A 16800-nucleotide genomic window follows, 5' to 3' on the forward strand; every position below is an offset into this window, starting at 1 on the left:
ACTGAGTTTTACTTTAAGAGTAAAAACAAGCCTAAACTCCTAGAAAGTCAGAATAAGTCAAACACCTACTACTTTACACCGCTAAGACCTTCACAAAGGTCAGCTGAAGTAATCCAGAGCTGAAACTGAATTGTGCAGAGTGATTTCAGTGAAGTCACAGTCAGATACCACCAGCAAAGCCCATTACTCACACACTCGGCAAGCTCTAAAGAAACATGCCCAAGCAGCATGAACCCGTTTCATGCCAGCCTGAAGACATCCACACAGCCCGACAGTCACACTGTGCTCACTCTAGTCCTATGGAATTGGGAGGAGCTGATTCCACTTGCAGTCTCACGTGAACTAAAGTCTTTAGCAAACATTAAAATGAAGGGAGGTGACAGAACACAACATACACTGCCAAGCTATCTGTGGGTGGTGTTTTTGTTTTGTTTTTTTTTGAGACAGTGTCTCGCTTTGTAGTACAAGCATGTCTTGAGCTCACTATGTAGCTCAGGCAGGACTTGACCTCTCAGGGATGCTCCTGCCTCAGACTCCCAAGTTCAGGGATTGTAGTCACGCACCACCACGCCTGGCTGTTCTCTGTGGATTTTAAAACCACTTCTTCCTTCAAGGTATTTGCAGCAGAAAGCTCAGTCTGTCCTGCTTAATAATCAGTAGTACAGGTTTGAATCATCAGAACCTTGGCAAGACCTTAGTATTTCAGTTATTATCAACTACCTCTAGGGGCAAGTCCTGTTAGCTAGTTATGACAAATTGATCATGAGGGAAACAAGTGTAGCCAGCCATCTTAAAAATGCCCCAACCACTGCTTCTCAATATAGAAAGACTAACACTACATAGAGTTTATCATACAACAAATCCCATCTCTGTCCCCTGAAATTCCCCTATTTCATTCATTAGAAGGGGATTTAAAAAAAGACTTAAAGAGCACTTTACAGCAGCATTCAGCTTTCCTATGAAATACTCAGCATCTTAAATATTATGTACACTTTTCTTTTAGTAAGCTAGACACTGGCTTCAGAGTTTGGTGGGACCGGGGGAAATAACCCATTCAAAACTATCCTAGAAAATGTCTTTTGGCAGAATAGCAGGTATCCGAGTTAAAAACAGGACATCAGTTTGTTGCTTTGTGGTCTTTTGAATCATTTCTGTTCCCCTTCTACGTGAACCTCGGTCACCACTCCTGAGTGGAGATGGGCAGTGGTGCCGGGCCCTGCTCCTCTGGCTTCTCCACAGCCGCCTTCTTATTGCTGCAGCACGGCTTGAAGAGGTGCGTGTCGATGAGGACTTCCCCAAAACGGCCTTTATAGATAATCCCACAACATATCTTCTGTCTGAGGGGGAAAACGGAGAACAAAAGACATCAAGAGCAGAACGGTAAATGCCAAACCACACACAACAGTTTCTTCTGCAATCTTATCACACCCTCAGTAAAAGCACTCCTAAACTGACCACACACCGATTAGAGAATGGAAATTACCCAGGTCCCCTTTTAAGGCCACTTTGAGTTTTCTTGAATATTAGGGAAGAAGAAGGCATTTCGAGAGCCGGCAGCAAGTTTCAGAGGCTGTTTCTGAAGTTAACTATTTCCTTCTAGACTTTTAGTTCCTTGAAATGTAGCACAGCCACCAGGGACAAGCAGATTCTGGTAGTGGTTTTATTCTAGTTAACTGAGAAGATCAAAGTATGCACAAGTGTTATCACTATGCACAGGCACTGAACTGACAACAACCATGATCACATCCTGAAGAGAGCAGATCACTTCTGTCTCTCAGGACACACCCCTGTTCTAGATCAGTCTTGCTTCCCTTGGCTCTAGGGCCCTGTGGCAGAGCCAGCTGTTTGTCACCACTGAAAGCTCTAAAAGGTTTGCCATCACTGCTCCAGGGTTTTCACATCCCTTTTTCCTTGTGTTTCTGGTTCTACTGTTAGTTTCTATCTGTAAGTACTGTATATGGCTAAATTATCTACTACATAAACACACATGAAGAATCACACTGTTATCTGGCAACTTTTGCTCAACATTAAGGAACTGACACTTATACAATTACAGGGCTCTACTTCATTGTCACATATAATATTCCACCACGCAAGTATCCAGCTTTATTTATCCACTCTCCCTTTGGTGTACGACTGCTGCCATGACAAACGCAGCCCTACGTGTCGTTGCATACATCCTGAAACTCTTTCCTGGATTATACTGTTAGGGTACAGGAATGGGAACATCTTCAACTTCACTCAACAATGCCTATTATTAGCCAACATGGTTATACCTACCTGTTTGCTCCCATGATCTAACATTCCCCTTTCCAGTCTCTCTTCAAGATTTTGCAACAGATATTATTCTAGTATTCACCGATCTAGTACAATTAAATTGTACTTCCTTAAATATCAAAACATTCGAACGGGGCCGGGGATTTGGCTTGGTGGTTCCAATGGCCTGCCTTGCAAGCCGAGTTCGATCCCCGGTACAAACAAAACACATCTGAACAAGTTTGCACTTAATTAGCTACTTTACGTACTACCTACCTTGCTTTTCTTTTGGCACAGTACCGGACAGTAAACCGGCAAACCTTTTGCACTAAACTATACCCTCTTCCCTTTAAAAAAAATATTTTTGAGACAAGCTCTTACTAAGTTTCCAGGCTGGGCTTGCTAAATTGCCTAAACCTCCCGCAGCAGTGCTGGGATTACAGACACGTACCACACCACATTCACCTGGGCAGCACCTGTGTAAGTCTCATGCTGGCTTATCTTTTGCTTCTTTTACAGAAGCCCTGTCTTCCAGATGTATCATTTTACTTTCTGATGGTGTCATTTCATGAACTTAAATTCCTAATTATAATGTATTCAAACTTGGTATCTTTTCTTTTTTTTGCTTATTACTTAAGAACCCTTTCTTGGGCCAGGGAATTAGTTCAGTGGTGCCGCCACCTGCCCTACAAAGCAAGGTCCTGAGTTCAATCCCAAGAACCAAAAACATACCTCTTTCTTTCTTTTTTGGAACCGGGGATGGAACTTGCGACCCTGCACTTACGAGGCAGATGGCGGCAACACTGAGCTAAATCCCCAGCCCAAAGACCTCACTGTTTTCTACTTTAATATCTCTGTACTTGATGCTGTGTATAGTGTGAAGGCTAACAAGTTTACATATATATTATGTGGGCTTATTTCTAGCTTCTGTACTCCATTCCATTGACTTATTTTTTATCCCTAGCCCAAAAACATACTGCATCAATGATATGGCTTGATTTCTCAAGGCAAATATATCTTTATTCTTCTGCTTCATGATTCTAGATAAACTATAAATCAGGTGTAATTTCTCAAATATGCTGGGGTTTTGACTATAATTATCATGAATCTATAAAATGATCATTTTCATAACATTCAGTTTTACAATAACCATGAACATGGATGGCATACCTCTTGATTTTGTTGTTGCTGGTTTCATTTTATTTGCAGTACTGGAGACTGAACCCAAGGCCTTTGCATTGAGCTAAATTCCCAGCCCTACATTTTTAATTTTAAGACCAAGTCTTGCTAAACTTGTGATCCTCCTTGTCTCCACCTTCCAAAGTGCCAGAATTACATGTGTGCACCACACCTGGCTTGTTATTTATACTGCCTTGACTAAACTATATTCTCCTTACGGGTTAACCTCAGGTAATTTACTTTCTCTGTTTCCACACAGTTTTGTATAGCAGTCATAAGGTTTAAGTGAATTAATAAAGTACCAGATGTGAAGCACTGTTCAAAAGTGTTACTACTAGGGGCCGGGGATTTGGCTCAGTGGTTCCAGCACCTGCCTCGCAAGCGCAAGGACCCAAGTTTGATCTCCAGTACAAAAAAAAAAAAAAAGTAGTACTACTCCAACTGGTGCAACCACTATGAAAACACCTCAAAAACAAACAAACAAACAAACTAGGATTAGAGGTCCCATTTGACCCAGCTATTCCCCTGCTGGCTATCTTCTCAAAAGAATTAAAGGGATCATACCACAGTGATATATGTGCACCCATGTTTATAGGGGCACAGTTTGTAATGGCCAGAACTTGTAAACAGCACAATTGCCCATCAACTGGAGACTGGATGAAGATGTGTTTTGTTTTGTTTTTTATAAAACAGAGTACTACTACGCCACAAGGACCAAGAAACTATAGAGACATTTGTAGCTAAATGGATGCACACTGAGGTCATACTCAAATGAAACAAATAGGACACACGTGTAAATACCAGCTAGTCTCTCTGGTGTGAGAAACTGAAAGTGTAAATAAGGAAAAAAATGTAGAATAGATAAGGTGAAACAGAAAGAAAAGGTCCAAAGGGGAAGAGGAAGTAGGAGGGGTAGGGGAAAGGAAAGAAGGGAAAGGAATTTGTATGAGAAAAGGAAAAAAATGAAAATAAAGTCTTTGTAAATAGGGAAAGGGTGAAGAGGGTGAAGGGAGGACAGAGGAATGGGGAAAAAATAAGAACCCAGATATAGCATGTAAAGGAACAAATTCCCAATGATGAATGTCATTATGTTGTATACCTAAAATGTACCAATATACTTAATTAAAAAAAAAAAAAAAATGCACAAAAGTATCACTTCTCCTACCACCACCATCACACCACCCGCCATTACACAGGTTAAAAGCCAGTATACATTAATAACCTGTATTACGCTAACTAGAAATGGTGATAGTTACCACTTCTTGATTCACCCCTAATCTTGGAGAAAATGTTTTAATTTTATCACAAATATGTTAGCTATGCTTATATGGACTCATATATCATTTATATTTATTGTGAACATCCGTTTCTGTGGGTGTATTTTACTGCTTTTCTTTGGACAGTGCTGGGGATTTATTCTCACTGAACTGTATCCTCAGCCGTATTCTACCAAATATTACCATACTTTTGTATTTATCTCCCTTTTTTTCTGCATCTTCTCTCTCCCGCTTTGGTTTCCTTTTGATAGGGTACCTACTCTCACTCTAACTGGACAGGGAACTTACTATTCTTAACAACGCAAAGGACACTGGATACTTAAATGGATTACCTTTATTACCTCCAGTTAAATGTTAATGGCTATCATGTAAATCTTCTTTATTTATTTATTGGTACCAGGGATCGAACTCGGGAACCTGCGCTTGCCAGGCAGGCAACTGTGCTGCTGAGCTACACTCCCACCCTTCTCTTTCGACTTGTTCGCAAACTTTGTCTTCACCTAAAATGGCTTATACCTTTATTCACAAAAGCTATTTTTACTACATATATCATTTTGAGCTGAGCATTAATCTCTTGGCCCACTGAAGATAATAAACCACTGTTTTCCCTCACTTTCCTCATTCACGTGTCTAAGAACTCAGCGTTATGCATTTCTTGTTCCCTTGAAAATATTTTAAATATCTTTCTTAGTACATGACTGTGACACGTAAGGAACGCAATCACTGGGAGGAACTGATACTTACGATACATATTTTTAAAATACTGTTTTCTCATTGTCTAGCACAGACCTATTTTCTCTTTCATATTCTGTAATTTCACCATGATGTGTTTCTGGGTGCAATTTTTTATTATTATTTTGCATTGGTTTTATGTAATGTAGAAAATCCTTTAATTACTTTCCTTTTGAAAATATTTTCCCTTTCCTACTCTACTTTTGGACTTTGGGGCCACACATTTAAAAAATATATGTCTAGCACTCACACATTTTTAGGAGGTAAGATTGACAGTTTTAAGAAACTTCAATCTACTCCATTACAGGAAATCTAGGTACCTAGAAGTATTTTTTTTAACTTAAATCAATTTTAAGAGAAAAAACAGAATCCCAACACCCTGCTCAATTTGTGCTTAAACCACTTCTGCTATGTGTACCACCAGCTGTTTGCTAACGCCATTTAGTTGCTACAGAAGCGGGAAACTGCTGCCTATAAATTAACACGAGTTGTTAACTACAGGATATTTTCAGTTGCTTTTACCTTTTCCAATATGTGAGATCTAGAAAGGAAAACACCGGTGTTCTGTTAGAGCCAGAAGCCATCTCTGTATCTGAGCCATCATCAGACTGGTTACTGTAGCAAGGAGACTGAGCTGGGGAGGCACTTGAGGTGGTACTGTGAGCATCAGAATCTGGAGAGAAAAGAAAACACTTCAGTTTCATTATACGTAGCCTCAATTTACAGAGGCTGTTCTATCTCTGTTGGGGTAATACACTCTGGATAAGTCCACTGTAATATATGCCAGTGGGGCCGAGTTAGCTAAGTGGTTCGGCTGCCTGCACAAGTTCGATCCCTGGTACCCCCTCCAAATGCCAAATTGAGAATGAGTTTACTACACCTCACAAACAGCACAGCTTAGCAACAGTAAAATATAAAGTACTGGTTGTTTGCCCTCAGGATTGTGTGGCAGCTGACTGGGAGCCCTAGCTCGCTCTGGCTGCCCAGCACCAGGAAGAGAACTGTACACATAACAATTAGCTTGGAAACAGACCATAATTCAAAACCTGCAGCACTGTTTCTATTGCATACATATTTCTGCACCATCAAAGTAAAAAAATTATTTTCTACATTAATAATTTTGAAGACATCTGTACTACAGTAATTTTATAAGAAAATGAAGATTCTGCTTCCTCCTTTTCATACAACTAAAAGCCCAGGATGATGACATTATAACATAGACCTAAAACTCTGAGAGGTGATGGGAACTCTAGGTATCTCAAGACCTTAGACTTAAAGAAAGGAGGATACAGGGGGGAATTTCCTAGCCTCCCTGGATTTTCCCTTTGCCTCAAAAATCACAATTTGGGAGATAAAGCACCAGTAACTCAGAAATGCAAATGGGAACAGGTGATCCTCAACACACACACACACACACACACACACAAACACACACACACGCGCGCGCCCCAATAAAAGCCTCTAAGCTCTATTGTCAAAGGACCAGGGAAAAGGGCAGCCTAGCAAAGACAGTTAACTTTTATCAGACAAAAACCACTCTGGCTCCTACAAAACACCAAAGAAAAACCAAGACCATTGCATTCCACCCCAGCAAAGGCCAGGTAGGGAGCGCTGATTTCCCTCCTTAGTTTACACTGTCATCTGACACTGATTTTCTACCAGGGTATGTAGTAGCCAGAAGCCTTGCGAACAGCCGGGACTTTCACTACGGTCCTCCAGGAACAAAGTGACCTTCTCACCATGGGGAGCCGGAATCCTCCCCACTGGTAAACTAGAACTTGCCCCTATTTTGGATGTCAATGGAGGCAGTGAGGACTCTTCTAACAAGTCAGCGATAAACAAGGTGAGCACCTTTCTCCCTTCCCTGGCTGCAAGGGTAGCTAAGTAACCCAGTTAAAACAGGTTTAAGGTTGGGGCTTTAGCTCAGTGGTATGACGCTTGCCTCCCAAGTGCAACGTCCTGAGTTCAATCCCTGGTACCAAAAACAACAAAACAGAACAGGTTTAAATAGGATCCAGAGTCTCACAGCACAATCTGAAAATGTCCATGATTTCAACCTAAATCATATCATACTAAAAAACAGGAAATATCTCCAACTGAATGAAAGGCAAGTACATGTCAACACCAAGGTAACACAAGTTAGAATTATTAGACAAAGATTTTAAAGCAGTCATGAGAAAAAGTTTCACTGTACAGTTATGAACATGCTGAAACAATGAAGAAAAGGGAAGTCTTCATTAAGAAAAAGGAGGAGAGGCTGGGGGAACACAGCCAGAAATTAGGAAAATTTCAAACTGAAAAGCTACAATAAATGAAATAAGCAGCTTAGTGGATGGGCTGAACAGCAGAGGAGACAGAGAAAACAAAACAGTAAACTAGATGAAAGAAAGAACAGAAATTACTCAGATATAAACAAAGAAAACAAATGAAGCCGAGACTGGAACCAAAAAAGGTGCATTCACATCATTAGTCTTAGAGAGACAGAAGAATAGAGGTGAAAAAGTAACAAAATTAAATGGCCGACATTTTACCAAATTTGCTAAGTGATATAAATTTAACAGAATGGAGAAGCTATGCAAAGGCCAAATAGGATAAATTCAAGAAATTCATACCAAGACATACCATTATTGCTTTTGGTACGGGAGACTGAACTCATGATGTTGCACTTACAAGGCAGGCATGGTGCCAATGAGCTAAAATCCCCAGCCCAAGACTATTAAACCTCTGAAAATTAAACAAAGGAAATCTTGGCATCAGCCAAAGAAAAACATCACTTTACCTATAAGGGGAAACAATAGACCCTGATTTGAATAAGGAATAAAGTTCACTAGATGCAGGGCTAAACCTGACTTAGTATTTTTTTCCTCAGAAGTTTTCATATAAACTTCAAAGTCAGAAAATAAATACTGGTGGTCAGCCAATACACTAAAACGCTACAATATTGCTGTCACGGACAACATCACAAATAGGGTAAAATCAACCCACATCTACTGCACAGGGGGATAAAGCAATTCTCTAAAATTCAGAGAACCAATCAAATATTTAATTAAGCACCAAACCCTACATTATGTTTCATAAATGGGGGGAAGGTCTATTGAGCTCAAAAGTTTGTATTAACATAAAACGACAAAATTATTAATATGTAGACTAAAGTACAATTAACATTTTATATCTCCTCTCCCTCCCCTCCCCTTTCCCCAGTACCAGGGATCAAACTCAGGCTTTAAAGGAGTTAAGACTAGTGGGATATATTTAAAACTTTCCAAATAATTCACAGTAGATGCTATGTTGCTGAGGAAACCCACTGTCTTATGGTTTAATACTTTGTGCCGTTAGGATACAGTCACAAGTAACTACACAAACACAGTAAAGAACTTTTTCTAGACTATAAGTCAAAAAGCTTCAAATAACTCCAATTTTATGTCTTATTAAAAAGACTAGGCATATTTCACATTTAATCTACAGGAATCAGAAATCATTACAAATTTTACAAAGAATACCATTAAAACTATGTATGATTTTTTTTAAAGCAGCTTTTGTTAAGGAGGCTGTGGTTAAATGTCTAACAACCTCAGTCACACCCATAACTGTAACTCCTCAGAGACCTACAGCCCTAAGTCTAACCCTTTCCAGCACTCCACAAATATCACCCCCAACATATACAAGCAGCAGGTAGCTGCTGGACGCACGGGAGCAAACACAACCAGAAGCAGGAATCTGTTTACCCAGTGCTGTGTAGAAATTCCAATGTCTCAAACACGAGCTGCCAAAATTCAAATTCATCTTTACCACTACTTATTAAAATGATATGATGAAGGTTAAAAGCCTTTCTGTGCTTCCAATCCTAAACTCTTAAAATGGAAATAACTGAAACAATTATGCATATAAGTGTATCAAAATGAATTCTTCATGTCCTACTCTATCTACTCAGTAAACTCAGTTTTGTTTTTTGTTGTTGTTTAGTGATACTGGGGACTAAATCCAGGACCTCCGCACTGAACTACACCCCAAGACCCTCTGTCTCAAAATAGTTTTTTTGTTGTCATTGCTGTTGATACTGGGGATTGATCTCAAGCCCTCATGCTTGCTGGGCACACTGTGTCACTGACCTAAAATATCTTTGTGTGGGTGTGTTCTGAGACAGGGTCTCACTATGTAGTTTAGAATGACCTGGAACTCACTATGTAGCCCAGGCTGGTCTCGAACTCACAGCGATCCTCCTGCCTCAGCCTCCAGAGTGCTGGGATTACAGGTGTGCACCACCACACCTGGCTCTCAGAATATCTTTTATTTTTGTACCAGGGATTGAACTCAGGCCCTTGTGTTTGCAAGGCAAGCAGCGGAACCACTGATCAAAATCCCTGGCAAAATATCTTTATTTTGAAGTAAGGTTTCACTAAGTCGCAAGCTGCCCAGGCTGGTTTAGAACTGTTGATTCTCCTGCCTCTCAGAGGACAGGCATGTGCTACCACACCTGGCTCTCTTTTTATATTGTTCTAAAACAAGCATGATGACCAGTTTCTTTGGACTGGTAACATTTCCCTACAGATAATTTAAAAGTCCTCAGAGCTCCGAATAAAAGTGTTTAACCCCTTCCACAATTCCAGGACAGCACTGAATCTGGCTTGACCTGAGCTATGATTATGAGCTGACAACGGATTTCCTGGGCTATGTAATCTATTCCGTCCACCTAACATGACTACTACTCCTATATTTTTGCTGTAAAAACAAAGGGTGTTGGATTCAAAAGTGGTAACTCCTACCCCGTGGGGGATGAAAATGTCTTAGTTATCGCTGTATGCGGTGGGTTCCTTTTCAGAATCTGAAACATTTCCCAACACGAACACGCCACTACAGCACCCTCCACAACCTTCCAGTAATAGTGTGTGAACCTGCTATTAATCTGACAGTAATTTTCCACTCTATTGGCTGAAGATGTAGCTTAGTGGTGCTGCGCCTGCCTCCCAAGGGCGAAGTCCTGAGTTCCATCCCCAGTACCAAAAACAAACAAACAAACAAACAAACAAACACAAAGCTCATTCACCCACAAAACACAAATGTCCTCAAACCTGAAAGCCCAAGCTGGCTGTACTCCACATCTGAATGATAACTGCTGAAGTATCAAATATCTGGCCTTTGGCTGCAGCCAGTCCACTAACACATACCTCTCACCTATCTCCAGAACTGAGTTTCCACAAGCACAGAAAAATCAAGTGAACAAACCAGAAATACACCTAGAAAATTAAGATGTTGGGCAGGGGATTCAGCCTGTCTCTCAAGCTCAAGTTTGACCCAAGTTTGATCCCCAATACCCCCAACAGAAAAAGGAAAAGGAAAACTAAGATGTTGAAAAAGACATTAGAAGAGTTAGTAGACCCTGATGGTGCTTTCCTGACACCAAAACCAGACTTTGAAGACAAAGATACACTGTATTAACTATATTTTCTTGTTATGAAATTTAATTTTTTCATAAAAATACATCAGACTTCTAAGGTTTCACAGTATAAGGTAACATCTCTCGCAATTAACTTCAAATGTTTTTAAAAAGCCAGTAAGGGGGAAAATCATGCACACATTCCACATACCAACCCCAGCCAAAAAGAAAGATTGAAAAGCTGGCTCTCACTACCCAAGTCCAATGCCAAGCTTACTGTGACGTTTAAACTCCTTCTGCAGTTTGCTGATCTGGTTGCTTTTTATCCTGTTTCCAGCCAGGGTTTTCACTTTCTTTGGTTTCAGTGTAGTCTTCAGGCTGGGTCCTGCCCTCGCATCTACCACCTGGAAGAAAACACTGAATATTTAATACACTGAAGAAAGGAGAAGGGAGTGTGGGGTTCAGACCCACGTCTACTTGAGAACTCAAGTTTTATACTCGTTCTACACTGGCAGCTCTTTGCATCTCTAATCATCACATGAGATAAAGAATAAGTACAATTTATCTACGAGGATTTGTTTCTGTGGTGGGGGAGGGACCTAGGGGCGCTCACATGACACTCACACATTCTACCCCTCAGAGATGCTGCCAGGACTCCTGGGTTGCTTTCTTGTTTCTAATGCTTTATTTGAAGTAATAGTACGAGTCTGTTGGAAAAAAAACTTTAAATAAGATGTATGGGGGTTGCTCATTATTAGATGACCCAAACAGATTAAGAACAATCAAGCCCACCCAGGTGTGGCCAGTCACAGATTCCAGCATTCTAGGAGGCTGAGGCAGGAGGACTGCAAGGTTGAGCCCAGCCTGGACAACTTAGCAAGACTGGCTCAAAATGAAAAATAAAAAGGCTGGAGATGTAGCTCAGAGAAAAGGCTCTAGGATCAAACCCCTGTACTGCAAACCATCATGTTTAATAACTAACATTTCTAAGGATTATTTTTACAATTTAAAAAGCTCTACATTGGCCAGGCATGGTGGCGCATGCCTGTAATCCGAGCACTCAGGAGGCTGAGGCAGGAGGATCGCTGTGAGTTCAAGACCAGCCTGGGCTACATAGTGAGTTCCAGGTCAGTCTCAACTATACAGTGAGACCCCATCTCAAAAAGACAATCAATCAATCAATCAATCAATTAATAGATAAATAAATAATAAAAATTAAAAGCTCTACTTTTTTTTTTAATACTGGGGATTTAATACTCAGGTCCTTGCACTGTGAGGCAGGTGGTGAAACCACTGAGCTAAATCCCCTGCCCAGCTCTCATATACTTTTTTTTTTTTTTTTTTGGTTTTTTGAGACAGGGTCTCATTATGTAGTTCAGACTGCCCTGGAACTCACTATGTAGCCCAGGCTGGTCTCGAACTCACAGCGATCCTCCTGCGTCAGCCTCCCAAGAGTGCTGGGATTACAGGTGTGCGTCACCATGCCCAGCTCTCATATATTTTTTATTTTACCACAAACACCAAGGGGGCTATTTTTGTTACTCTAATTTTAGACTGAAGAAGATCAAAGCAAAGAAAAATTATTTCACTAAGACAGTAAATAGGTTAGAGTGGCTGGGGAGGAGAGGAGACTGAGACCAAGGTCTCCAATCCCATCTTTTTTTTTTTTTTTGGTACTGGGGATTGAACTCCGTTCCTCATGCTTGCAAGGCAGGCCACCGAACCACTGAGCTAAATCCCCGGCCCTCCAACCCTATCTTTAGCTTTTTTTCACCACACCCTAACCCTTTAGGGCAGCTGCACAAGGTCAAAGGCTCCTTTTCAAAGTCCAGCCTTGAAGATGCCCTATTGCACACAAGTGTTCATTCACATGTACTGTGCAGATTTCTGTGCAAAAGGAAGGGTTCCAGCACCTTCAAAATCACAACTCTGATCTCCAAATATGGGACTAAATAAAAACTCATTTAATAAGGTAACCAATCTACCAAAGTCTACTCTACTGCAATAATACAACACTGTCACTAAAGAACAGTGTAAAGGTATCGGTAAAGCGTGAGAAAAATGCATGCCTACCTAAAATCAAGTACTCTGTAAATCTCACAACTTTGAAAGCTATGGCATGACAGCACTGAGTGAGACCTGAGGCTGGGCACAGCTTAGCTGCAGAGCCCAGCATGAGAAGGGGTCCTGGGTTCCATCCCAGCACCAACAAACTAAACTGATATAAAAAAGCCTCAACAGTGTTGTTTTCGTTTTCAAAAATACTGTATGAAAAACTCATGTCCAGGCAAGGTGGCACACGCCTGTAACCCAGAACTCTGGGAGGCCAAATTCAAGCCCAGCATAGGTAACTCAGGAAGAATCTGCCTCACAATGGGAAACAAAACAGGGATGAAGATGCAGACCAGGGCACGGCCCCAGGACCAATCCCTACTAATGAAAAGGCAGCAGAGAAGGGGAGAGGAGGAATTACTGAGGAAACAGAAAGATAAACTAACATGATTCCAGTTTTTTTTGGATCCTGCTGGCAGCTTCTTCCATCTCTTCACAAGCAGAACACAAGCGTTGCAGATGTCTCCTGAACGAGTCTCATGCAACCTGGAAAGAGAATCGTCAAGCCTTTGTCAGCATCTTTTCCCTTAAGGATTCACACAAGTACATGTAGAGTTCATAGGTATAATTCCTTTATTTTGTTTTGTTTTTCGAGACAGGGTCTCACTATGTAGTACAGGCTGGCCTCGAACTCACAGGGATCCTCCTGTTTCAGCCTCCCAAGTGGGATTACAGACATGGGCCATCACACCTGGTGACGTAAGTAAAACTTCTAATCATTTGAGATGACCTGGTTCCACTATTCCTGCAGCACATTAATTAATCTGTATAGAACCAAGAACCAATTCCACATATTGATTTGATAGTTTTAGAATAACAAAAACAAATTTCCCCAGCATGGAATTCAATAACCAATTCATCAATAAAATGCCTATAAAATTAGCCAGGGATTTAGCTCAGTAGCCCCACTGCCTGCCTAGCAAGCACAAGATCCCAAGTTTGATACCTGGTGCCAAAAAAGAAAAAAAAAAGGGGGGGGTTTGTAAAAATTAATAGTAAAACTAAGACTAGAAAAAAAGATCCTGGTTGCCACGGTTTTAAACAATGTCGAATTAATCTTTCTTGAAATTTGGAGGCATTTCATTAATCAGTAAAATGTTGCCCTTTGGAAAACAATGTGACATGATATTCCAGTTTTACAAAACAAACAAACCAGGGTGGTGCTTGCTTATAATTCTATACAGCTAGTAGGCTGAGGCAGGAAGGTACCCGCAGTAAATCTGTACTTAGACATGCCATTTGCATATCCAAACCAAAGGCCAACAAACAACCTCACCAGCACATCCAGACTGACAGGTGATGAAAAGACAAACACCAAGAGCTAGTTTTACAAAACAAATAAAACCAGAGTGGTGCTCACTTATAATTCTAGGTATGTAGGCTGAGGCAGGAAAGTGGCATGTTCAAGTCCCACCTGAACAACTGAGACCCTGTCTCAAAAAAATAAAAAGGGCTGAGATGTAGCTCAGTGCAGTGAAAAAATGCCCCAGGTACCACACACAAAAACACACACACAAATGCCATGGTAGGCATAGACTTTCTGACAATCCCTAAATACTACATAGTAATTACTAAGTCTAGGAATAACAAACAGTAAGTGGTCAATTAATGTTTTGGTAAGAAAAGTGATGAAATTAATTTCTAACAGTAAATGGTCCAACATTCTATTTACTTACTCAGGCACTTGTTGGAAAATAAATTCCCTATTATTAAGCAGAGATTTATTGTCAGAAGATAAGTGAGAAATGAAGTTATGAAATAAAAACATCACCTGATAGGTTTCAGGGAAGAACACGTTAGTATCATTTTCCTTGGCAAATCAGGTTAAAATATCTTTCTGTTTAGAAAATCAATACAGAGAATAAGGGTAATTTTTAAAAATCCCTTTATATATCCTGAAGTTAAAAAAATGCCTTGTCTAGTTAGAACCCTATAAGAGAACCTTCATAATTTGATACCTCTATCAATCTGTAAAAAACAGGCTGTCATATGGTGTGATTCATCTTAAAAACAGAAGCCTTGAATGTCCTGGATTAAAAGTGCTTTTAATTATTAGCACACTGCTCCAACTGCTTTGCTTAGAAACGTTTCCGTATGCTGTGATGTTTTCCACTCCAGGACAATACACACATCAACTGTGCTTACCCGAAACAGCTCTGGAAGTCCTTTTCGTAACGTTTACTGTCAGTGAAGCGAGAACTGGAGGACTTAGCTCTGCAAATGCAGCAGCCCTCTATACTTCGGTACATCTTTGGCTTGTGAAAACCAAACATCTTTCTTCTGGGCAGCAGTCTGTAAAGGCAAGGGAATTGACACAGCTTTGTGAGGGCTGTAACAAGGAGCCATTAAAGAGTTCTTCTGCTCCACTCCACCCCTAACCTACTTGACGACCAAGCGGACAGGCTCCAGGGAAGCCCTCCTGGATCTGCTGCCGTTTTCGAGCTCTCAAGACAACTGCATCAACACACAAAACAGCTCCTGTTACAAAAGGAGGCCTCCATTACCTCCCTTCCTGTTCACCTCAACACTCTTCTGAAAGTGGGGAAGACTTTTTTAATCAAGTATTTTAATAAGAAAAACCTCACAAACTCTCCCAACAATCTTGTAAAATGATGAAATCATGCCCAATTAAAGATGCATCCTAAAACTTAAATTAAGGCACATCTTCGTATTTTGAGCCTTATTACCCTTTGTTCTGTGCATTTACCATGACCACTATGATACAAACACAGAAGTAACACAACATACATCAGCTCACACTGCTTTACCCACAGAAGCGGGGTGGGGGGGCATTTCTTCTGTAATAAATGGTAAGTTCAAGTAAGTCAAGTTTAGGCTGCACCAGAATTACTGAAAACAGAATTAAAAAATTCCCAGAAAGCTTAGAATGCAGGATTAATAACTCTATAAATCATTAATGCAAATTAAGAATAAGCCCACGTTGCCTGATTATTGCTGTGCCGCACTCGTTTATAAAAATTACAATTCTTTAGGCCAGGGATTTAGTTCAGTGATTCCACTGCCTGCTTCGCAAGAGCAAGGACCTGAGTTTGACCCCCCCATACAAAAAACAAAAACAAAAAACCATGCTTTATGCCTAAGAACAGTTCACTGTAGACGGCAAACATCCAAGAACTTAAGAGTGAAATAAACTGTAATGCCCTGGGTCAAGGAATCTCAACATTAGTGTTAAGTAAGGAAGAAACATCTCCAGGACCAGACACAGAAAGGTAGCTGGCCGTCAATCTGTACTTAAGAGATGTCATCTGTGTATCCAAACCAAAGGCCAACCTCACCAGCACATCTGGACTAAGACAGGTGAGGAAAAGCCAAACCGAGGGCTAATGTATGTGAGGGCCCACTATAAACTGCTGTATCTGAAGAGCATCATCCAGGCATCAGCACAGGGAGAGTACTACACCAATCACCTTTATGCCAGTTTTAAGTGTTATAACCATACATCATCATCCTTTTAAAGCTACTTTAGAAATAAATTTAAATATATGAGCAAAACAAAACCTCAGGATCTGCCTCTGGATTACCCTTCCACTCCAACCCTGGTTAGTACACCCCACCCAGCAAGGATCTATGAAAGTGACTGGAGAAGCAGCCAAACATGGGGGAGGGTTTCAGAAGTACGGAGGATTTATAGCTTCTTTTTTTAATTTATTTTTTGGTACCAGGGATCGAACTTGGGCCTTTGCACTTGTAAAGTAGGCAGTGGAACCACTGAGCCAAATCACCAGCCCTTTCGGCTTTTTAAAAGGGAGCTTAAAATAATTTTATAACCAAGCAATTAGCTAAACACTAAAGCTTTCCTTAGAAGTTAGTCACTATTACTGTTCCTCCTCAATGTTCTGCTGCTTAGGG

The 16800-nt window shown here is 40.6% G+C and overlaps 1 protein-coding gene across 1 annotated transcript; it reads right to left on the reverse strand.

Moving 5' to 3' along the window:
* Nucleotides 1–709: 709 nt before the first annotated feature.
* Nucleotides 710–15491, reverse strand: Sinhcaf (SIN3-HDAC complex associated factor). Its single transcript, XM_010628961.3, has 6 exons — nucleotides 15314–15491; nucleotides 15076–15222; nucleotides 13317–13416; nucleotides 11096–11222; nucleotides 5967–6117; nucleotides 710–1337 (listed from the first exon to the last, which is right to left on the reverse strand). Exons 2-6 carry the CDS (start codon nucleotides 15201–15203, stop codon nucleotides 1178–1180), a joined length of 666 nt encoding a protein of 221 aa, XP_010627263.1. The 5' UTR covers nucleotides 15204–15222; nucleotides 15314–15491; the 3' UTR covers nucleotides 710–1177.
* Between the last annotated feature and the right edge of the window lie 1309 nt (nucleotides 15492–16800).

This window comes from Fukomys damarensis, unplaced genomic scaffold, assembly GCF_012274545.1.
Source record: "Fukomys damarensis isolate Sample0158 unplaced genomic scaffold, DMR_v1.0_HiC HiC_scaffold_15, whole genome shotgun sequence".
In the NCBI taxonomy this organism is placed as follows: domain Eukaryota; kingdom Metazoa; phylum Chordata; class Mammalia; order Rodentia; family Bathyergidae; genus Fukomys; species Fukomys damarensis.